The 25,143-nt window shown below is 35.3% G+C and overlaps 1 protein-coding gene across 1 annotated transcript in view; it reads right to left on the bottom strand.

Moving 5' to 3' along the window:
- The window catches only part of PTPRQ (protein tyrosine phosphatase receptor type Q), a 121,558-nt gene that overhangs the window by 24,921 nt on the left and 71,494 nt on the right, over positions 1-25,143 (bottom strand). The window contains exons 43-52 of the mRNA XM_085221943.1: positions 19,021-19,353; positions 12,987-13,108; positions 9,142-9,328; positions 7,205-7,449; positions 6,316-6,382; positions 5,605-5,763; positions 4,119-4,341; positions 3,606-3,679; positions 1,017-1,116; positions 77-205 (exon numbers count right to left, since the gene is read on the bottom strand). Of these exons, the coding sequence (XP_085078069.1) occupies positions 77-205; positions 1,017-1,116; positions 3,606-3,679; positions 4,119-4,341; positions 5,605-5,763; positions 6,316-6,382; positions 7,205-7,449; positions 9,142-9,328; positions 12,987-13,108; positions 19,021-19,353 (1,639 nt within the window). The remainder of the gene's footprint in view (positions 1-76; positions 206-1,016; positions 1,117-3,605; positions 3,680-4,118; positions 4,342-5,604; positions 5,764-6,315; positions 6,383-7,204; positions 7,450-9,141; positions 9,329-12,986; positions 13,109-19,020; positions 19,354-25,143) is intronic.

The raw sequence follows: 25,143 nt of genomic DNA, 5'->3' as shown, positions 1-25,143 counted from the left end.
CAAGCAAAGGTCAGAAAGGGGTCATGGCTACAGCCCCTTTGGACTAACTACTGTTTTTCCTAGAGAGCATGCTTACCGTGTAAATCTCTCATCCTTCAGCTCCAGGTCTGCCACTGTAATCAACTGATCCAGTTTGAACTTAGTGTCAATAATTTCAGCATCTCGTGGAGAGTATGTCCCTCCCTCTTTTTGCTTTTGCCTAATTCTAAACAGAAAATCATAGTGAATAATAAATATGCAAATGATTTGAGACAAATCTATACCAATACATTGACAAGACTGGCTAAAACTTAAAAACGGCTGCCAGAAATCCTTCCTTACCTTTATTCCACTCTTACTTCCAATTTAATCAAATCAACAGTTGTATTGTCTAAAACTTATGTGGAAAGAATCTAGCTTGCTTAATCTTTCAGTTTTCTAACATAAATTATTCTACAATGCCTGAATGGTGCAGCTGAGGAAGCAGAACTCATGGGAAATGAGCAAGCTAACATAATTTATGCAGCACCCAGCCTGCTTCTATACTTGGGCATTTGTTCACAATTCTGATCAAAGGTTGGCATCTCTTTCACACTTGAGACTTTAAAGTGTTTAACTGTAAAATTTATTAGTAAGATAGAAAACAGTGTTTACAGTATTTATTTCATATCAAGTTGACTGATTCCCAACAGAGCTGACAGTAAATAGGGTTAGCCATCATGGTAACTTCACTCAGCTTACAGTCTGATCTGTTTCCTCATTCCTCATTTCAATGGAGAAGTGACACTGAAAGAGTAAGATAGGCTTCTGCTCTGATTTACCCTCTGGAGAAGGTTGTTCTCCTCCTTCATCAATGGAGATTAGCACTGCTAGACTAAAGTTAAATTCTGTGAATCCCTCCCCATGTTTTGAAAGAAAAGAAAAAGAAAAAAAAAGAAAATGCAATACATTTTGACATGACAGATTAAATCAATTGAAAGGATCATTTCAACTCTTCACTACAACAATATTGAGTGTTTACAAACAATAAATCTCACCTTGCAAAAGCATAGACTGCAGCCACCAGAAGAACAACTGAAAGTATACACAAAGTAACTGCAAGGATAACTTCCACAGATCTTCCTGACCGCCCTTCACCTGCAACAGAAAGAGGAAATCTAATATTTAATAGATGCATCAATTTTACATTTCTAACAGGAGAGAATCAGGTATAGAGGAGTGACAGAATCTTTCCTCTCCAAACAACTACATCTGTTTTGTGACAGTTGCAGAGCTGCTCAAAAAAGAAAACCATGAGAAAAAAAAGAGCAACTTATTTTAAGGTCCCTAAGCATTGCTGGTCTATTTAATACGTACACTATATGTGTAACCATCCCCTGGTGCTTTTCAGGTTTACCTGCTGAGCAGGCTAAGGTAGGTCTACACTGCACTAACATCATTTGGTGCATGACTAACACTAGCCTGAGCTGAGCTCCTGCTTTAGGCTCAGTGCAGCCAAGCAGAGACACACTGTCCTAACAACTACGAATGACCAAGCTCCGAAAGTGGAAAAGGATCTCTGTCACAGAGATCTGTCTCATAAAGCTCCATGTTTTTTCTGCTTCAATCATATTTAACAGTAGCAAATTGCATAGACACAAGGTTTTCAGATCTGGTTTTCAGATCAGTGATCTACTTATCATATAAGTAGACTTAGAAAAAAAAAATAAGACGGAAAGTTGTCATAAATAATTCTGTGAAAATTCAAGTTATGGTTTTATCTACTAAAACCAAAGTGTCATGTTGGCAAAACACAAATTTCAGTGATTACTGCAAAATGTGATCACTGATTCAAAACGCAACTGCATTTCTGATTGCAAGCAGCGTAGATTTCTTCTGAAAGGATACTGTCATTACAAGTGGAATAGAAGTCATTTGCACAGAGATGCCTAGCAGATCCTGATCTTACCAGTTTGCTTTCTGGATTATGATTCTAAAGCAAGTCTGAAGTTCTTACAAAAGCGTGTTCTATAAGGAAACATCTATGCAACGAAAACATATCTGAAAAAAATTAACTTCCTTCATGCACCTAACTTGCAGTAATGGAAGTGCTAGTGTTAGTAATAGCTGCGCTGGTGCTGTGTCTTGAATCAACTGCAGTACTGTTTTCACAGCAACTTTGTAAGAAAGAGTAGAAGGAACTTCTAATTGCCTTGTTCCAGTTAAGTTTTGTTGGATATTCTTTGAAATGTAGAAGTTAAGGACAGATATGAGTTTGCTGTAGTACCCATTTTAAAAACAGTACTGAATGTTAAACACTAGCATAGAAGACTCTGGAATACAGGTATTATGAGCCACAGAAATTTGAGATCAGGCTATTTTTTTTATCCCATTACATTTTATCCTATTACATTTTACTTGCTTCTTTATGATTTATACCACAGGATACAGTGTCACAAGTTTTCAGTAACTATAATGAAGTGTGTGAATTATAATATCTGCCTGACAATAAAGCATGATTTCTCTTTTTGTCATGATGATTTCAGTTTCCTGTTAGTAGGATGCCCAGGTATGTGTATCTGCCTGGATACAATCATACTCATTTCCAGCAGACTTGTTTTCTCTAATCAGGCATTAAGTCTTTCCCTCTCTGGCCAAGCTATTTGCTTCACTGGCTCAGAACTTCATTGGCTAATGAAACAATTTTTGTGTTGTATTTTCAAAAACATTCAGGGCTGGAGAAACAGTGCCAGATCCTTTCAGAATATTCAGGTAGTGAATTAGCATTTCTTCAATATCAGATCACGTAACAAATTTCTAACATGGATCAGATGGATAAGGGAGCTCATATCACAGAAGCTGAATGCCATATGAAAAATTTGTGCCCACTAAAATTCTTCTGGGTACTAATCCAGTTGTCTTGGTTTCCTTTTCAGAACGCCAGGGCGAGGGCTTAGCTAAGTAAGTTTTAAAGAATTAAGAAGTATTAAAAGAACTTACAGATCTTACTGCAATCTGCTAAGAGAATTTTCATTCCCATTTTCAGTGGTTGATCAACACTGTCATGGAAGAGTTTAAGCTGGATTTGAGGCTCCATAACAGCTGCCCTATTGGCCAGTGAAATCAGAACTACATGGTTTCTATTAGATAATGTTAATTTATTAATTAATACAGAACGTTGCCTAAATCTAAAAGATTAAGAACTCCAGGGTCATGTTCTGAAATAAGCTGCCAATAGAAGAATGATCAGTGGCTGAGAGGTTTCCTACACCAGGCTCACTGGAATAGCAGTACCAGTACATGCAACAGAGAGGGAAATGGCACAGACAGTATAGCTTCTGAGAATTCACACTGTCAAGATGAGCTATTCTAGCAAAATGCTATTTTCATTGTTATGACTGAATCTCTACTAAAGAACTTTGTTAATATTTCTTTTCCAGTTAACAGTCCAGGCTGAGTTAAGGCCACTTAACATCCTGAAAAGGACATGCGAGGGAATGGATGTGTTTCCTCACCAGGCAACAACCATTCTGGCTAAGCTAGCTCTAACAAAAAATAACTTACTACAGGGAATCCAGTCTACGAAAAAGGAGCATGGTATAGCCTGATTCCTTGGAAACAAAAGAAACAAGTGACACTTTCCTTACCTAAAGTTTTGACAGGGTCAGAATAGTCAGAATCTGTAAACTGTCCTTTAACATTAGTTGCTCTGAACTTGAATCTGTAAAATAAAACAAAGAAAGCTGATTAAATTAAAATCTGTGTTTCTTTCCTTAAAAATGTTCAATTTAGAGACTAACCACTGTTTTAAAGTTTTAGTATAATATACTCTGCTATCCTTATCTTCCTGCAAAAGTGACATCATGACAAGTCAATGACTTGGTGTCAATGTGTAAAGCATATAATCAAATTATAGGAAGTAGGTTACTTATCTTGAATTTGGTCTTAATTCAGGTACTCATCTTTTGTTACCCTAAAACATTTTTTTTTTAATTGTCTTCCATACTTACTCTTCAGACAAATAATATAAAGGTAAGAGTGACAACAATCATTTCCAGCTCCACCATTTCATAATTGAACTATATGTTTTGTATGTTTGTATAAATGTATGTTTCACTTAAATCTTCCTCTTGGACAAACCTAGAGATAAATGTACTTACAGGTACTGCTTTCTTGGTTTCAGTGGGCCATTACATATTTTGTCTTGACTGCCTGGTATCATACATGTAGTATCAGCACCTATAACATATATTTCTTCTTTACCACTCATATCTTCCTTTCCTTCTATACATGGTGGGTTTGGAAAGCCTTCATTTGTAAAATATGGCCTTGGTCTGTTGAAGTATGCATCATGCCACTTAGTAACATTTCCATCATGCTGAGCTATTATCAAGAAAAGAAATCAAAAATAATTTGCATTCTAACTGAAAGAAGTTAAACTAAACTTCTTAACTGAAGAAGTTAAATAGGTTATTTTTAAGGGGTTAGTAAGCTATCAGTGATATTTATACAACGAAAATTATAATCATATTTGTACTTCAACCCAAATATTCTTTTTACCCACACCAACTATATTTTGGTGTTTTAAAGTAAGTCAGCTGAATCACAACTAGAAAATTTCAGGGGCAGTCTCATACACAGGCTATGTTGGTAGAAGATATAGTTTGCATACAAGACATTTGACATAGAAATTGGGCCTGGCTAGCAAAGAAAGAGGTGTTTAAGTACAGTAGATATTGTTTCATAAATGAAATAACTAATTTTCCATAAAGAGTCAGTATCCAGAAACTCAGATTGGAGAAAAATCTTCAAAACATTGCTTAACGTGGTATTCGTATATTTATCAGTTCAAGAGAACCTTCGCAGCAATAGCTATGAATTAAGTCTCTCAGGTCAGTGTTAAAATACATCATTCTGGAAAACGTGAGAAACTGTACCCACTTAACATGAATGCTTTACTGCCATGTTTTTAAGGTAGGCAAAACAAGGGATTTAAATACCTGGAATTTGTTCTTCTTAGGTAAAGTAAGTCTGACCATATGATGTCCAACCATGAAACTCCCACACACATTGGTAGGCAATTACTCAAAGAGTATCACGAGACTGTTCACATGAGTACATGTTCATCAGACCATACAAGGGAATACACATTCTAACCCACAGTCTACAGAAGGGATTTATATAAATCCCTCTGCCCCCGTTATGAAATAGAAATATCAACCGCACATGACTGCATTCTTTGACAGGCAACACTGATAGCAACAGATGAAAAACTTGCAAGAAAAAATCCTTCATATTTAATCAGTTTTCACAAAAGCCAAATGTATGTATTTATTCAAAGAAATGGGAAATAAAGAAAATATAATGATAACAGTAGGGCTAGAATAATACAGGTGACCTCAAGCAACGTGGATGATTCTTCATTGGCAAGTGTTCTCAAAATCCAGCCCACAGGCATGGTGGAAGATATTTTGCTCATAATAATTTTGCCACAGCTAAAGAGATTTTGTTAGCTATTCTAACATAAAGTTTCTGACAATCCCTGCCCACAAGCCAAAAAAAAAAAAAAAAAAAAAAAAGGGAAAAAACAAACAAGCTGAAAAGAAAGAAATTTAAAAATCCTGAAATCGACTTTCAGGATTCTACCTCCAGCTTCCACAACAAGAACTTGTATCTTCTTGATAGGTCCATGATCATCGCTGTAATAACATACTGGCATTTTGATCGTGATTGTTGTTGCTGTGACAAGTAAGGCCCCATTGGTATCATAAACAGGTGTTGGTTTCTTTTTAGGCCGTGGTGGTTCTGGTTTTAAACAAAGATATACCACAGAGTTTTGTTTTCGATTCTTTTCACAACAAGTTCAGGCATGTAGCTGTGTTATGGATGACAAATAATCACCATATTTTCAGGGAGAATTTCATGTCCTAACCATGTTTTAAGCCTCTAAAAAATGTGTTCTCATAAATGCCCTGCATATTAGTTTTTATTTAAAAAACAATAAAAAGTTTGAGTCTTAGTTTTTCAGAGAAATTTCAGTCAATTATTGTATTTACTTCTAAGAATGTGATACATAGACATACCTCTGTGACAGTGTTCTAAGTTGTTTGCTCATGGCAGATAAAATATGGATGACAATGCTTATTTCACTGAGACTGCATGTGGTTTAGCATATGATCAGTGATAAAGAGCAAAACTGAGCACTGCAATTTAAGCCTATCAGCTATGTATTCCTGTTCCTACTTCATGATGCCTCTAGAAATAGCTGAAGGCACGCAGCTGTGTAGTCACAGGTAAAACAGCACTATCTAAAGTATTTATAGAGATTTCAGATAAAGGACAATTTATGAGACATACCTTTGATATCCATGGTTATTTTCAATTGAATTTTTGGCCCTGCACCAGCACCATTAATTGCATACACCTTAAAAAGAGAAATATTGTAATGAGTATTTATACTAGCTTCAAATCTGTCAAATCTGTATCTGAAACAACAACGAATGCTGAAACACTTATGTCATTCACACTTCGCTAGAACTTACTTCTTATTTCTTTACAGTCATGAGTACAGTAACTCTTTGTCATTTGTAATCTAGTTCTTACAGAAAGAGGAAAACAAACCCACTTAAACAGTTACGTCACAACCTCTCATGTACTACTCTACGATTATATGATTGAACTCCTTCATACAGAGAGTTTAGTCATAGGACAAAGGACAATGGCTTTAAACTAAAAGAGGGTAAATTTAGGTTAGTATAAGAAGGCAATTCCTATGAAGGTGGTGAGGCACTGGAGCAGGTTGTCCAGAGAAGCTGTGGATGCCCCATTCTTGTTGGCGTCCAAGGCCATGTTGGATGGGGCCCTGGCCAGCTTGGTGTGGTGGGTACAACTCTGCCCATGGCAGAGGAGTTGGAACTGGATGATCTTTAAGGTCTCTTCCAATCTAAACCATTCTGTGATTCTACTACTCTTAAAGCACGTACTCCTTGTAAGCTCCCGTTGCAGAACAAGACTTTTCATCTGAACTAAATGAGCAATGCAAGTGCTGGAATTAAGAGGGAAAATTAGTCTTGTTTCATGCTTCACAAGTACATGAATCCCATTACTCCTCCTCTTTCCTCTGATTTCACACTCTTCATACCCCTACACATTCAGTATTAAAATCTTGTATTTGGCTTAGCTCTGTGTTCTTTAATTTATCGATCATACCAGGGGAAAAATCCAAAGAAAAAGAGTTAATTCTTACGCTGACATTATAGGTATGCCCTCCTTTCAGTCCTTCTATCATGGCAGTGACTGACTGATCTGTTTTATCAATGACACTAAGGTTGTGGATCCGGATAGCAGCAGGATCATCTTCATTGTACACCATAGCTTGATACACCTGAATATTCCCATTTGGTTCAGATGGTGGCACAAATGTCACTTGGAACTTTGTTACTTCATCGGGTATCTTCTGAAATGTTACGTTGTTAGGTGGGTCTTCAGGTACTGAAATAGACATTTCAGTCATCTACTTAAATCAGTTCACTACTCTGACTACAAGAGTAAAAACTGAAAAATTACAAATAATACTTTTGCCTATCTGTAATATTTCATTGGTATTTTCTGTTTCCAGTAAAAACATCTGAACATTTTAAATGTATATGTAAATATTTATAAAGATAATTAAAAGTTAAATATGCAGTGAAATATTATTCTTGATGATAGCACTTAATGCTACAAATATTAAAAATAATTGCTAGATAATCCTCAGTAGTTTCTACTCACACAAGTTCCAATTTTCTACTCAGAAAGCCTAAAGGCATCATTGCACCTTGAAATAAACAAAGGTAAACAAATCCTTGCATGGCCTGACAAGCAAGAAGCAAGTGTTAGTTTAGAGCAGCCTTTCCTGAAAGCCCTGTCAACAGCTTGCTCTCTCTCAACATATAAGCAACCTACCATGTTCCTATCTCTAGCAAAAAACCTTTCCACTATCTGATGCCCAGACACTAGAAGGGAATCACAGTAGGTCAGACAAGTGTTTCAGCTTTTGTCCAAAAATATACCAGAAGCCAACAACTACACAAACACAACATGCCCTTTTGCCAAAGACGGTTATTTATCAAACTTTTACTCCAGTAGTATATATTGTCAAGACAGCGGAAATATAAATCATTTTCCCTATGTCCCTGTCTGAAAGAAAAGGCTGTAACATTCTTTTCCAGCAGCTGAATATTTACAGCTTTACCTGAGCAGACAAATCTGTAGTATGACCTCTAACTAGTGAAATCAAGTAACTGAAGGTAAACACATTCCCTCAGCCAGGATTTAGATACAGTTGTTAAATCTTCCGTTTTTTTTTTAACCCTTAACAACAAATACTAACTCAGGCTCCTCTGCAGTAAGTCTGTGTAACTTCCTCAGATACTCTGCTGTACATTAGACTGTAGAAACCAGATGAGATGAGATGATGGAAAAATTAACTGTTCTTCAGCGAGGTTACTGCACCTTCTAATGTATCACACTTCAATATGAAAGAAGGGGCTACAAAACGAAGATAGCTCACAAGACAGTCTCAGCTACCAATTAATTTAATCTTCATTCACTTTTCCACAGAAGAAGCAACTCAATACCAGCAAAGACATCAGAACTAGCACAATCAGAAACTGTGTATGTTAAGTTAGGATTATATCTTCCCTATTTACATCAGTCTTTATTTTCCTAAGCAAGTGTTGGCTACTTATTGTAATGTAAATTTTGGTGTCATGACTCCTCATATAGTTTCCTCACATTCATCTCTCCACTTTATTTTTTTTTAGTAACTCAATAGTTCAGCATTTTTTTTTTCCTTAATATCCACCTCCTTCTCCAAATTGTTTTGAATGTGTGGAAGATCTGACTCTAGTACGGATCCTTGTAGGCCTTCACTAGCAACCTCCTTCCATCCAGAATACACAAATTATGTACTCAGATAAGTACAGGTGCCATATACCGGAATTCACTTCACTTAAAGGTAAATCTCAGTATTTATTATCACCATCACTTTCTTGCTAATTGACATCTTCTAAGTATTAAAGCAAAAAATTACTGTGAGAACAAATGTGTATTAAAAGTGCACCATGTGTTTAAAACTGCCATTTATCAGGTGAAGGGAAAAATGCAAACACTGATTCATATAAAGTAGAGAAAAATACAAACCTGCTTCAAAAGTGGAGACAATTACTGGAGAACTAGCTTTGCCTTCAATAGCTGCAGCATTAACATCCCCCGTAAAGGCAATGATTACTACAGAATACCTTGTAAATGCTTTTAAATCAGAAATTTCTAAGATTTTACCCTCATCATTCGTCCTCAGAAACTGGGCTTTATAATTTTCATTATCTACCTGTAAAATAGAATTTTAAGAAAGCAAGACTTCAAACAATCAACAGCAGGATATTTAAACACCATATTTAACTTTTATCTTCCTCCTTTCCTAATCATTAAGAGTTTACAAGTCTTCAGCTAAAAAGTCTAAATAGCTGCACAGAGAGCATACTTCCTTCCCACTCACTTGTTTGTTCCTTGGCACTTTATGTAGTATGTGACTAGGAAATGGGTTGTTTGTTTGCTTTGGGTTGGAAGAGAATTTGTACTTCCATCTATGAAACAAACATAACACAATTTACAGAAAAGGTCATAGGAGAAGAAGTGATCTGAAATGCGAAACAAACTAGGCAGAGATACAGAAAATGAGTAGTTATATAGCTGAAAATGGTTTGGAATAGAAAAAGAAAAAAGAATAAAAGAATAAAAGAAAAAAAATTGGGTAGTAATTTATAATGTTAATATCATCACAGAGAGAGTAATTCCTCTTGGGATAATTAATAGCAAAATATAATAGCAAAATTATTTCTAAAATAGTGAAAACGGAGTGATTCTGTTACTAGAAGAACTGGAAAGTAGAAATAATTGGAGTTTAACCTAGAAAAGAGAGAATAGCAGAGGATAGCAGTGATTTCAAAATATAAAAATGATGTTTACTAAATTAAAGATAAAACATTGAATATCCAATCAGAAATTACCTTTGCACTAAAAAAAAAGATCAGGATTAAATAATACAAAATGTTGCAACAATTTACCTAAATATATGTATATATAAAACCAAGGCTGTAAAAACTGGGACAATCTATAAGAGTTTGCTGAGGAGTTTCCTCATTTTTATGAGTGGCATAATGAATCACCTGCCAGGAGGATTCCAGGTACTCTTGTTCCTGTGTTAGACCAACAATACGGACCAGATTACTTCTCAAAATCTGAATGTCTCAAGTAATCTGCAGCTCTGCAGAAAAATAATCTACAAAATCTATAAATCTATCTGCTTTATATCCAACAAATCACTTCTAATCTTAGCTGAAAAAAAGAGAAAAAGGAAAAATGAGGGCTGTTCTAGCATATGTCTATTCCTGTTGCTTCAGTTAATGATATTTTCATTATTGTTTCTTTAGTATGTAATTTGAAAAGAGGATTAGGTAGCTGTACAGTAGTTTTCCCACTGGATGCAATCTGTATTAAACGCAGCTGCTAAAACATTACAACAGTTCTATCATACCTTTTATTTGACAGATACTCATCTATCCCCACTGAGAATTAACGTAAACTAAACTTTTTGATTGACTAAGCAGACATTCATTTCCTGGGATGGCCATCAAGAGTTGAAATACTTTTTCCTATCTGACTATCAAAAATCTGGCATATAAATATTTTCACAAAAGCTAAAATACAATCACAACACTGCATCATTATATTTATAGTTTTCCAAAAGATGTGTTGTGGTTGTATCTTCCTTACATGTTTTCAATAACATTTTGTTCATGACTAATTACAATAGGTAGCATGACAAACTAAAATATGACATTGATAAAATATACATAGGTCAGTTTTCTGATCTAAGTGCAAGAAACATCCAAGTAATTTTAAAACTATCTGAATGCATTCACTAATGAATTATAACTACCGACTTTTAGGAATAAAGATGGTGGAGCAGGAATATAAAACTATTCTACTCTGTGAGCCAGCTTTTATAAATCCTTAAAGATAACTGAAATGAGCAAGCTGTACGCACAGAATGTTTTTAGAGTTTTGATTTTTGACAAAAAATTTTGCACAGGGGCAATAGAATATATACTCTAATGTTCATCACAAAAAGATTGGGACATTTATGTTGGCCTTTGGGAAGGAATAAATTTGTCTGTTAAGACAACTATCTACAGAACTGACTACCATAATTACTGATCGTTAGCAAATCAACATCAGATAACTAGTAGCCTCTAAACAGAAAAATAAATACTTGGAATGTATTTGGAAAAAAGAATAAGACTTTGTAAGAGCAAACACAAAAAGTCCACGAAATTGAACATATCAAAACCTATCTTTAAGTATATTATTTATTATTACTTATGTTTATTATTATTATTATTATTATTTATTAAGAATTCTGGTAGATGTATAGTTTATCTTAGTAAGAAGCTTACTGTAACTTACACTGTTCATATATTAGTAACATGTTCATAGTGCAGAATCTGATGACACCCTGTTTACAATGTAGGATTCAAGGAGGAATTATTTAAATATAAACTGATTAAATAGTGTGCACAAAACATCAAGCTTTCAAAATTGAATTTGAAGGTTTTATTAAAGCCATCAAAATAAGTCTTTCTATTGATACACTATGATTATATTTAGTCAAAAAGTGTCAGGAAATTTTCACAAGGAAAAAAATCTTCTTTAACCTCAGTAAAAGAGGAATACAGATTGCAATGTAATTTCTTGTGACCTACCCAGCAGGCCAAGGCACTGTTCCTTCCCTGTTAGTTATTCCCTTGTCTGTCTGCCTGTCCTTCCTTCTACTGCTGAGGTAAGTGTGTTCAGAACTGAACAGATTGCACTGTAAACAATGTAGAATGAATTTAGAGTGCACGTTACTCTATATTGTAACGTCACTGAGGAGTATAAAAATATTATGCATTTTTTACTGATCTCTTTAGAAATTTTAATTGCACAAAAATCTCTTCATTAACATTTTAGCATGTCCACAATGCTTATGACTAATTTAGAAAAACTGAAAATATATAGATAATGTTACTCTTATTCCAGAAAATTGAAGTCACTTTATATTTATAGTCTTCAAATAATTTGAAATACTCTTTCAATTTTTTTCCCATTACCTGGCAAGCTTATGCAGAATTTTTGAACTTGCAAACAGCAAGTCTTCCAAGATACAGTCTAGTGAACTGCTTCCATTTACACTGATAGCCTTATCTCTATAATTTCTGAACTAGGGATCCTATATCCTACTTTAAACTTCTCATATGCACAAACTTATAAAGTTCCATATCTTGCCACAGGGCAGGAAATGACTTGAGGTTTATTAATGGTTGTTTTAAGTGTAGTACAGGATGAAAAGAGAAAAGCCACTAGAGCTTTTCTCTTATGTTTTTTTCTCTCAGGTTTTTTTTGCTTATAAAGATCAAGGAGAAAGAAGTGCTATTACTGTGCTACCAAAATACAGCTAATCTGATGAGTGGAAAATCTAGTTTGGCTTTAAAATTTGCCCTCTGATGCACTGAGTAACTTTGTATAAGTCACATCCTTTTGCTAAGCTCTCCACTCTTTTGTAAAATTATGACAAAGACCTTTTACTTCAGAGAGTAAAAAGACATTATCATTTTTACTGGTAAACAGCATCATTATTGTTTGAAGAAGGTACACCTCTGCAAAGCTCAGCTACTGCTTTGCAGTATACAATTACTGCTAAACCTTTTTTTCTGCAAGACCTCTTATTAGCACATGTTATTTCACACCAACTAATGAATTTATTTCCCAGTAAGAAATGTATGAATGTACAAACCATATGTGGAATTTATGTGAAAATGGACACTTCAGTTATACTATTTTTCATTCCAATTTGCGTGTTTTTTAACTTCTATTAAAAACATCTACTATGAGTTCTTACATCACCAAACATCTGTATTACTATCGAAAATAAAACAGAGCTGTCTTACTGAGGTAACGTCTATGAGATAGCACGTTGGGCCAGTAATGACAACAGGTTCACTCCAGCTGATATTGATACTGTGAGGAGATGTAGCTAACACTGTCACGTTTTCTGGAGGACCATCTGGAGCTATAGAAAAAATACGTATGTGAGTCACAGTTAAAGTAGTGCACAACAAATAGCCCATCAATTTTAACATAGAGCTTATTTTCCAATCTCAAAATAATATTTTCACACATTTGCTACTATATACCGCTTAAATCATGACATCATTTTTCATTCTTATCTGATAAAGCATGCACTGGGATTTAGAAACACAGCTTTTGTTGCAAGTACCATGGCATTTATAGAGTATTAAATATCTAGAACTTCTTCATAAATAGAAACTATAATCATTGTTTATATATTTATTAATTTATTACAGGTTAATTATATGTGTTTTGTAGGACACAAGCAAAGTATATATATATAGCTCTTTACACAAATAGGCATGCCTAAATATGAGAGAGAATTGATGCCAAACTAATCATGTAAAGAATGAGAAATTACAAAAACACAAACCTTCTGCAAAAGATTCCAATAATGTTGGACAGTAGCAGTACACATAATATTTTACAGAAAAACAGAAGTTTTCTAAATTTCATTTTCATTTACTCTTAACATAGTAAGAATCTCTAGAAAACACAGATTGAAAAGTAATAGGAGCTGGAAGCAGGTAAGAACAATCACGTTAAGAAATAGAGTTTTACAATTTCCTTTTTTTGATATAGTATGTGAATTAACCTAGTTATTTGTTTCTAAATAAGAAATTCATGAAATCATTTAAGAACATAGCAAGTCTCAGTAAGTATTATTATTTTTTCTTAATGTGTGTGGTAAATTTGGGGCAGCTAAATTTTGGAATAGAAGTGACAACAGATTTGTAGATTATGCCAGAACTTTACTCTATGGTGCCTTCTTCTTTTTTTTTTTTTTTTTCTCCTATCTACAGCAACAAAAAAAAGTACATCTGTGACACAACTCAGTGAACTATTATAGAAGCCACAACAGTTTTCTACATATTTTCTTGGCTTCCTTGTACCTTTTTTTTTTATCTACCACAAAAAATTGTGACTATGATTGACGAATATCAGTGAATTGCCTGTCAGAGAGCTTGATGAGGAAAGTTGTAATGTATACAAGGCTACCTAGCTTAGTAGGTAGAAAATATGTTAGGAAAAGGAAAAATAGGAAGGAGAAATGTAACTATTGAAATTAGGTGTGGTGCTTCATAAGAAGAGATATACACCATGAAGGTGTATATTTTGCTCTGCAGTGGCAAAATAAAATAGGAAAACCGGGGAGTTGAGAAGGTGCTATGAAGAGTTCAAGATATTGGAAACAGGGTTTAGACTGGTGTGCTGCTTTTAGCAGGAATACAATATGCTTTGTAGGGAGGATCAAATTCAGCCACTCAGTATTCACACACACACAAATTCAGTAGTACTCAAAAATAGTGAATAGAGTGGAACAACAGAATGAAGACTAACTGAATGAACTATGGAAGCACGAGGGGTAATGAAAGAGAGGAGCAAGTATTTTCCCCTATAAACTCAAATTAGAGTAAGTTAAGCTTATTTTCCATCTTCAGACAGTGACTTTCAGTTACTATGGCAGTGGTCCTACCTTAACTCCAACAGAAATTTCTCAAAAATATTACAAAATGATATATACAGCTTCCCAAGTCTTGGTTTCCTTCCAAACTAACCAAGCTTCCAAAGACAGTTTTCCATTACTCTTTTACAACATTAATGAAGCATTGAATTTTTTTGTTTCAGATGCAAATCTACATTAGAAAATGATTGTAGAGATCATTTTAAGCCTAACCTAATTACAAATGATCCAATCTGAAGCTATTATTTTATTTCTATATGTAGGTTCTATCTGATATATTTTTAGATCTTTCTAAGAAAATTCTAATTGAGTGCATTGTATTTAAGATACTTATCTAAAATACATTAGAATTTTAATACCCAGTTTACTTTCATTGTGAAAAGTCCAATATCAGACATCAACTGAAATATACCAAGATCTAGAATGTTTTCTGAAATTAGAAAGGGAACTAGAAAATGAAGTATGTCTAAAATTTCTCATGTCTTATAAAAAAAATCTTTTTAAAAACTGTTGACTTCAGTGGATAACTGCCATGTTCTGATTTAGGTTTGTTTGTGAAATTAATCTAGTCAATACGAGGCCATGATATCACTATACCCTTTCTCTTATAAATCACAGCAATTTACTCAGTAGAAATGACCTAGTCTTATTCTCTCATTCCCCTATAATCCAATCACTTCCTCTCACAAGCACTTTTCTCCTGGTTTTCACAATAATGCATTTTCTGTAACTAATAACCATCATTTCCTGATTATCATGCTTCTATCCTTGCAGAGGAATGTGAGTCTTATGGAGGTCAGGGTCATCTTTCCCATCCATCTGTGTCCTGATGCTAAGGCAACAGTTAAGTGTGTTAGCTTGAAGATAAGTCTGGATAGCCCATCATTTAGGATAATCCTCAAAAATAAGAAGGAATTGTCCAGTCTCCTAACAGAAATTCATGCTTGCCAGTTTGGCTAAGCCCAATACTTTTTCTTTTTCCCTCCAAAAATTAAGTGTGACATTCTGTTTTTTCATTTTACGATTACCTAGGTTACCAATATTTAAACAACTATATTTTATACTGGGCCATAGTAACTCTCCAATACTTAGTTGAGAGAGAATGAAAGGAGCATAGAAAACCAAGTTATTTGAGGCAAAATCTACCTCTATACAACAAAGCCTTCTCACTATACATAAAAATTTCCTTAAGTATACCAAGCAACTGAATAACAACAGGGATTGGGAAAGAAGGTGCTGAAAAGAGAAGCGTAACTTTCTGCTCCATGCATCTTTATCCTATCCTTCATGGGACACTCTAACATCTGGGATTTTCCTTTGTATGTCAGTATATCCTGGCATTTGGAGACCTGGCAGTTTACCAAAAAGCACTGCAGCATCTATGAGATCCAAAATCAGCTCAATGATTTCACTGTCCTTCATTTTCCAGATAATGCTGATCCTTCAGAATGACTTTTCCCTTAAAAGCAATGAATTTGGCCACTCTTATTCTCCTTATAAATGCAAAGGTGAAGCTCAGGCTAAGTGCAGGTGTGAGGGAACAAAATTTCCTCAACTATGGAAAAAGGTTTGTTGCCCTTTCCCTTACTGTGACACAGCACTGTGATCTTCTGTACTGGTAACTACATAAATCTAAGCTGAAAATATTTCATCTTGCAAAGTAGATTTGGCTCTCAGGTAATCAATCAGCTAAGCTATTACAGTGCTATCAAAATACTTTATGAGACAGTAGGACAAATCCTGTGAGAATAATCTCACAAGACAGAAGTTTGAATAGTTTATCTGGTTCTGAGAAGTGGATCTTCTTGATAACCTGTAACATTTTCCACAGAGTAGAACTGTAGCCTATTTCACTGCAGAACATCTTCATGCAACTGAGTTAAATCTTAAAGAACAATTCCTTTGGTCTTAAGTTTAGCTTCATAATGAACAATTGAAATAAATAAATATAAGAGATTCTCACCTTAGTCACAGGATATTCAGAATTATTAGCTTTTGCTGCTGTAGTACAAGTATAATATGCAGCACTCAAAAATGGAAAGATTATCTAGGGCTTCTGTTACATATTTTTTGTTGTTGTTGATGAGATTTCATCTCTTTATGTTCTTGAAATTAAGTCTAACAATTTATTTGCTTAAATGCTGTAACTTCCTGAATATGAGCATAATAAATATAGGCTTGAGAGAAACAAAAACTTCAGGGTGGCTAACTTCTGCTCTCAAACCTGAACACTCAACTCTGATTATTTTATGGGCTGAGTACTCAGGCTATTTTACATAGCATCTAAGCACCCTTAAGCCCTAGCAGACCATGTATATTGGCTGGGTACCAGCAGGCTAATCCAGAGGATGCTTGGCCCAGTCCACATGGGAGAGAAGAGGGAAAACTGCACCTGTTCAGTGGATGTACTCTGCAGGACCTCTTGGAGCACCCCCAAATTTCTTTTCTCCACTACAGGAAGTAAACTTTGCAAAATAGCAATCATTAACAATAGTCTGTGTTTAAACAGTATTTTTACAGACTGGCCTGTGGGATGTATCAGGTCAGGTAGCTGGAGACTTGCCTTTGCCAAGGCCCAAACACTGATCAGGGAGGTTCTTTGGTGCTTCTGAAGCTGCCAGCTGTGACACGTCCTATTTCTCATTTTCCTCTTCAGCTGATTGCCATTGCCCCCAGAATAAAGGCCAGCATCCAGCCACAGTATCTGGAATCCTGCCCATGCCTTTTGATTCTGGGGCAGTGTGTTTTATAGGCAGCTGATCACTCTACATGTCATCTTAGTTCACAGGAAATTTGTTGCTGCCCTGTTCCCCACCACAGACACAGGGCATGGGAAGGGATTGTGCAGTCCACTGAAGCTTTTCTGATTCAACTTCTGTCTCTTCAGTAGGAGAGAGAAGAAACTATTTCTTTCTTAAACCGTACTGACACTGTCTGGAGAGGAAATCTTAAAGATGATACTTGAGGTGATGATATGTGTTTTGATTATCTGCCTCTCTGTTCAGTTTAAATATCTAATTTTCTGAAACTTGACAACATTTTATCAAGGTATTTGCATCTCTCAGCAGCTGAGATGTATGTAATATAAAGAAATGTCCCTGAGCTTCTGGTTGCTCACAACTTCTGTTATCTATTTTCTGCTCTGTCTGGGTTCATATCTTTTTATTTCATTTTACTTTCATTTAAATATTTTATTAATTTACAGGCATAGCATCTGCACAAGAACTGGACAAAGAAAGTGCACGTGAGAATGACTCTGTAGTTGATTCCAGTACTTTTCAGTCCAAAGGACAGCTTCTGTGATTTACATGAAAAAAATGAATTGTTGTGAAGTTCGCTATCACAGTGCCTAGATCTCTTTGCACTTTTGAGCTTAGAATTTTTCTATTGTCGTTTCTCATCTGCAAATGAAGATTACAACATTTCCTTAACTTCCAGGAAAACTGTGACATATTTATGGACAGATGGATGTATTACTGCATGGAGTGCACAGATACTATAAAGAATTAATACAAAAGCCTCTTGAGTTCACATCATTGTAAAATCATGAATGGAACAAAGTAAGTCTGAGGACCATTGAATAATCCTTGTTACACAGATATTTAAGTCCTTGGTATATTAAGATTACTGTGAAATGGAGTGAAGGAGCTGAGATTTAGACAGGCTGCTCATGGTGATTCTCTCTTGCTCCACACAGACCAAAAGCCAGATTTCAAATATGCTCTGACTTAGGCTGGCTGCAGACTAGTAGGAAAGGTTTTCATGTCCCCATATCAACTATCTAAATAATTTATGTTTCATTCCTCTTTTCTCAAATGTCATTAAATGAAAACTTCAGCTGAGGTATGGCAGTCCTAACGATGGTCTTGTAGACAATACATGGCTACTATGCTCTGCAACTTAAGGTAGATAACGGCACTGAAAAGAAATCATAATTCCTTTGAAAATACTGCTTACATTGTACTGGAAGGAATGAACAGCAGAATTTTTGAAAAGTGTTCGCATGAATGAACAGGCTTTTAGTCAAAGAATAAAAAGACTACTTTTCACTGACACACCCCACATATGAAGATGAACTGAACACAACATAACAACCCAGATGTACATATCAAACTCAGATGTACCAATTCTAATTATAGAGTTGGGCTGAGGAATGAAATTTCTCTTGAGCAAATAGGATAGTAAAACAACCAATTGACAGTAAAATCTAAAGTAGTGTAATGTATGCAAACCTACCAAATGATTTATATCGCGATATTTTGAACTTGAAGAATTGCAGTTAATCCTTATTGTATTCACTAGCACTATAGGTCTCTGAAGCAATAACTTCTACTAGGTGACAACCCTTTGTTATAGCAATATGACATATAACAAACTTCCTTACTTACAGCCCGGAAGTGTTTGTGTAGAAATCCAAGGAGAAGAACTTCCATATCCAGCATTCGTACTGGCAGCAACTGCAAATCTGTACCATCTGTATTTTTTTAGTCCATACACCGTCTCTTCTATCTGGGCATTGACTGCTTTTTCATATAAATATTGATGAATCTCATCTTCGATACATTCCTTAGTTTCCCAATTACTGCAGTGGATAGACTGTAGCTGTGTGGTAATCTTGTAGTTTTGAAAGTAGCCGAGGACCAACTTCGGAGATCTCCAATTCAAAGTCACACTTGTTGATTGCACGTTTGAAAAAACAATATCCCTGGGAGCACTAGGAACTACAAATAAAAGCTCTTGTAATAGATCTTCAATTGAATGAAAAGTGATTGCAGTTATAACTGTTTTATCCAGTGGTTAAAAAATAATTTATTAAGCATGTCTGAACTACAGGATTCAATTTGTAGGGTTAATAAGGAATAAATGCATTGGTTTAAATTACACCAAAAATATATAAGTGGTATACATTTACTATAGTTTTGGAATAAAAAAAAATACTTTTAGGTGTGGCATGCAAGGCAAGCTTTGAGAGGTGTGACATTGCTGTTGCTACATTTGGGGCTATGTCTCAACTCAGGGAGAGAGCATCAAGCAGTTATTTTTGGCCTATCCATAGCATCTCTTACTGCTGTTGCTGACTGAGATTCCTCACCTCTCACATAGAAATACTTGTCTCCCTCTCTCGTCTCACCTTCTGAATGGTATCAACACACACAGTATGTTTTTGTATCTTTGTATAATGCAGCTGTTTTACAAGCTGTTCAGCAAACAACAAATTAAAAAAAAAAAAACAACCACAAAACACCAAAAACAGTAGCACATGAATAATATGGCCATATAAGATAGAAAAAGAAACTTTCCACAAAGTTTCCTACTGTGTTACTTAAATATGTATATATGCATAGGTATAAACAGATTTATAGCAATGTGCATGCACATGCACATACATACACATTTACCCATATCTATATTAAGCCAGCAGTGTACTCTCAGCTCTTGCAGATTGGATGCAACATATGGTTTTGTGCTATATCAAATAGTCATACAGTAAGCTAATATTATCTCTAAGACCCTCTGTAAGATAATACTAATACTCTATGGCAAAAAAACTGTACAGAGAAATCAGCTCAGAAATCATTTCGTGCACTTAGCTTTAAAGAGTGCTTTGGACTTTTTGAGGCAAGAAGTATTGCTGGTAAAAGGAAACACATGATATATCCCAAACTGAAACTGAAGAAGCCCAAAGGCTTACATAAAGAATAAAAGAATTGCAGGCCAATGTTACTGCAGAAGAAAGAGGAAACCTTCAATGCTTCTTTTCAGCCTTTTGGGAATGTCTGATCTCAGCATTCACCTGCCAAAATTTGTGCATAAAACATCGTAACACAACAAGGTGAAGCCTCTCCACTAAATATGAATACTTAACAAGAAAGAGATGCAGATTCACAATCAAAACAAGCTCGAACAACAAAAAGAGAAATTCAAATCCCTTCATATGAGCCCAAAGAAGATGGAACCTGCGGGACAGAGGTCAGACACAGAAGTCACAGGGACTTCCTCTGTCACAGTATACAGTAGCCCCACTTGCTCTCAGCTTGACGCTCACTAATCAAATACAGACCAAAAGCTAACTGGAAAAAAAAGAAAAGAAAGAAAAAAAAAGTATTTGGGAGAGCTAGCTAATTTTCATCACTATACTGCAAAATACCAAAATCAATGTTGTTTTGCTCTGTTGTTATTACAGTGAAGAGAAGTACAGGAAATCGTAAATTAAAGCAAATCAGGTTGAAACTGTCATGCTTCATCAGTTTTAGAGAGGTAATATTCAATTTGTTCAATTTGGTGAAAAAAAAACACCTATTTTCACAATTAGAAAAATACAAGTAAGGGAATATTTTATCCATTAGCCACTGGAAAAGAAAGGTGGAGGAACATTCAATAATTGTTATGAAAATTCTGTATCCTTTAAAAATCCCAATCTCTATTAGGATATAGGCTATTGCAATCTGTTAAGGAACTCAAAGCATATTAATCTTACACACTCAATTATGGTGATGACAAAATTTGAGATAAAATGGATAAAATCATTTAAGAGAAATAAAAGTTGTCACCGAGTCGCACCCTGTATTACTAGAATTAAAATAAAGTCTTTTTGAGACTCAATGCTATACATTCCAAGAATTTAAGAGTCAGCAGTTCCAAAGACATTAGATCAGATCAAAATTAAGGTAATTTAAGGAAATTCCATCCTCCTCCTCAATAAGAGGAGGATTACTCTTTTTTCATAAGGAATATAACCTCACTGTCTCAGGCATGTGACCAAGAGCTTCTGCTGTGATGAGAACAGCCAACATTGGACGGCTTAGAATAAAAATTTAAAATTGATCAAGGCAGAGATTGAAACAATTGACCCTAATAATAATAACTCTTAGTCTAATATCATAAACATCCTACAGCTGAGAACTGATTATTGCACTACACTCCCATTTAAATGATAGACTGGATTAAATGCCAGTAAAACATCTTGCATAAAGCTTAAAGCTTTCTGCCTGAGCATAGGAAAAATGATTCAGTACATTTTCATGCTTCCTCATCACAAGATTTTAAGGAAAGCGGATCTTAAAAAGCATTTCTTATCCATAGATCTTCCCATACTCAAGGTTCCTGACAGAAAAGCAGAACCACAAGAGCCTGTCTGAATATAATAATGGAAAAATATAGAAACAAGTTAATGTGGACAGTAACCAGTTGGTTGCTGGGTGCCAAAAGGAAGATGGAAATATATATTCATTCCACCTGCACAGCTGGTAAAGCTACAGGTGGGATAACTGCAGTCTTGTGCAATTAAAATTAGACAGGTTAAAGAGGCAATCGCTGGCAGTTTTGCCCATGTTCTAGCCACATGGTGGGCTTTCCAACTCAAGACTGTCCTAGTCCCCTAGTTTCAACTTGAGACTTCACAGTTCTGTAAGAAAGACAGAAGAGATGCCTGACACTTTGAGAGAACTACACATTCTTAAGGAAAAATAGCAGTGGCTGTGATTTGTGGGCACTCACACGTAACATCTACAGCTGAATAAAGCCAGCTCTTTCTATCGACAAACTCTGAAAGAGCAAACAGAAGAACGAAGGGCAGAGAAACTGTTTCTGCCTCCTTGAGAAGAGTCCTTTTTCTCCCTACCTGCAGAGGGAGCCCATAAAAATTACTCTTACAAGGCTGAAGATGGTCTGAAAATCCCAGTGACTACATAAAAACTATCATTTTGAAAGATAAGACTGCATGTATAAAGGCAACAGACATTTGAAAAAGACTTCTTTTGTACAAAAAGCATTTATTTCCATTTTATGTCACTGTTTGTTTTTTTTTTCCCCAGTTTTCTAAGACCTATGTGTGCAAAATATTTCTAATCTACAAAAATTGGTCACTTGGTAGAAGATACAAGAAAGTTTTTTATGCCAATGCCTAGCTAGATCTTTAAAATAGAATTAAAGCCTTAAAATTTCTCAGTTTAAAATCTAGTTCATCTTATGTCATTTCTTCCATATAAAAATAAATTATAAACATAATCTGTCATTAGAATGAAAAACTATGATGTGACCCCAGAATCCATTGCAGGGGTACTCCAAGGGCTGCAGCAAGGAGGACTGACACCCAGTGGTACTCCTGCACTAAATGACTGTGTTCAATGACACAATTTCAAGACAACTATGCTATTGGGTTACAGATACAAAGAGGATTACAATTACTCCAGCATGGAGAATCAGATTTCCATTCCTCAAGAATGACTAAAATTCCCCCAACTTTTTCTCTCCACAGATGGTACTGATTTGAACAAACCATTCCATGCTTCCTAGAGTAATCATGCAGCTTGTTTAAATTTTCCAAACATGACTCAAATATGATGAAGTGATCACTGTTCACACTAAAAGCAACTAAAGCCAAAAATTGCATCTTCGTGTATTATTCTTTTAGGCTAAACTGGAACTATAACAAAGACTTATCTATCTGCAGTTATATACTCCTGCTTTAATACAAGCTTAAAAGGCACTTTATTATTCTTTCTGAATTCCAGAAGGATCTATTTGAAGAAAAAAACTAGAAAAAGGGTGTGTTTGGGGTGATCTAGGACGCCAACTGTCTAGGACTGAGCCCTGATTAGCTTATTGGAATTCTAGCGCTAATCACATATTTAAATTTTCCACAAATCATGGGCAGTACCCCTTAAGTTAATCATTCTATACCCTGCAGTCTTTCCCTAACCAACTATATTGCATTTGCTATAATTCATCTAGCTTTGGGAGTAAGGTTTCCAAAGTCTGAAAACTTTGATACAATGCAATGTCCTCCATAGTTTTCAATTTAATCTCTTAATTCAGCTTCTGAAAGCCAGCCAGGATGCTGGCAGAGTGGCTAGCCATGAAATGCTGGTAAGTCAGTTTCTAGACTGGAGAAGTAATGAGGTATTTTCAGGTTCATCCACCATTGTTCCCATGATGGCCAAACTCCAAGGAAAAGTGCCTGAAGCCAGATCCACATGGGATCTTAAGCTCCTAAAACCTATTTACGTGCCTGAACTCCTACTGAAGTTGACAGGAAGTTAAGCACCTAAATAGAAGTGACTTTCACAGATCTTGGCCCCAGTTCCCTATGCTCATCTGGCTGCAATGCTAATCAGTCTTTCCAAAGCTGGCAGACTGCTCTGAGATTAACATTTTATTTGAGAAAACAAATGAAAGGAAATTCCTTGCAGAAAAGGCACCTGACTGTACAAAGACTGAGATCAAGCCGAAAAGTGTCAGTGGAACTGTTTAAAGCCACAGAAATATTTTGTAGGAAAAATCTTATTTGCAATCCAAAGATAACCAAGGGCAGCAAAGGGCACAATTACAAAAAGATCTACTGAGAAAAGAGAGAAGTTACAGCTTTTTGTAAAGACTTCTGTGGAAAGGAACGACTACAGCTGCATGGGCTGGGGAACAGAAGACAGTAATCTGATATGGCATAGTTCCTAATGAAGTTAATAAAAAAAAGTCTGCCTACAGAACAGCTGCTTGTAGCTGGAGTTTGGATTAAAAGAACAGTGGCAGCCTAGAAGTCTGTGGGGTGGTATTAAGAGCATCAAGAGGAGGAAAGTGAAGAACAAAGTAGAACACATTGCAGTGGGCACTCAACAAAATGATCTTCAGAAAACTGAGGTATTGGCAAAGAAAATGAATATTCTGATTATCTCCATTAATTTTTGAAAATTTTGTTACCCAAAGGAGTTTCCTGAGTTAAGCTGATATCCCTGGTGATACTAAATACTACTCTAATATGGACTGCTAACCTCAGTGGGACTCATTGCGATATAAGGTCTTGCTTGGTATGAACAAGAACATCATAAATAGGTCCCAGATGATTTCACTAACATAAAAGTGAAAAAAAACTGTAGACTCTTTTTCCCATGACTTGGGACTGATACTATCAGACATGCTCTAAAGGAAATTGCACAGTTGAGAACATGTCTTAAAAAAGCATCCTTGGTTTAGGTCTCTGACATTAGAAAATTCAGTACCTAACTGTAGGATATAAGGACTGAAAAATCAAATCCTATGTATCCAAGGAGAAATGTACACCTTAAACAAGGCTTAGAAAGTAGTGACAACTGTCAGTATACTTCAGTCTTAAAGTCAATCAAGAAGGCTCAACTTACTGACAAACTAGACCACTGCCTGCTTTTCAGTAAACAATATATTTGACCTGTAAATGCTTTTAGTGCCAGCTTTGTATGTAAATCTTTCCATGATTTCTTTTATGTTCAGTGTTAACCTAGTCCTTATTAAAAAAAAAAAAAAAAAAAAAAAAATCATCCTACACTATATGATTCCTCTATTTTTATCTACCTGCTTCCAAAAATAACATCAATGCAATTTATTGGGTAGCCACCATCTGATCACTGCATTTGTCTAGTAAAGATTTACCATCAACATCAAAGGGACTTATATTCGGACATACCAACTAATTAGAAAATCTAAAAAAAGATCTACACTATACTAAGAAAATTGAAGTCTGTTGGAAAAAAAGCACTGAG

The sequence above is a fragment of the Meleagris gallopavo genome, chromosome 1 (genome assembly GCF_905368555.1).
Source record: "Meleagris gallopavo chromosome 1, MGAL_WU_HG_1.1, whole genome shotgun sequence".
NCBI classification, from domain to species: Eukaryota; Metazoa; Chordata; class Aves; order Galliformes; family Phasianidae; genus Meleagris; species Meleagris gallopavo.
Note: the sequence above shows the minus strand (reverse complement) of the source record. Positions and strands in the feature narration are given on the sequence as shown.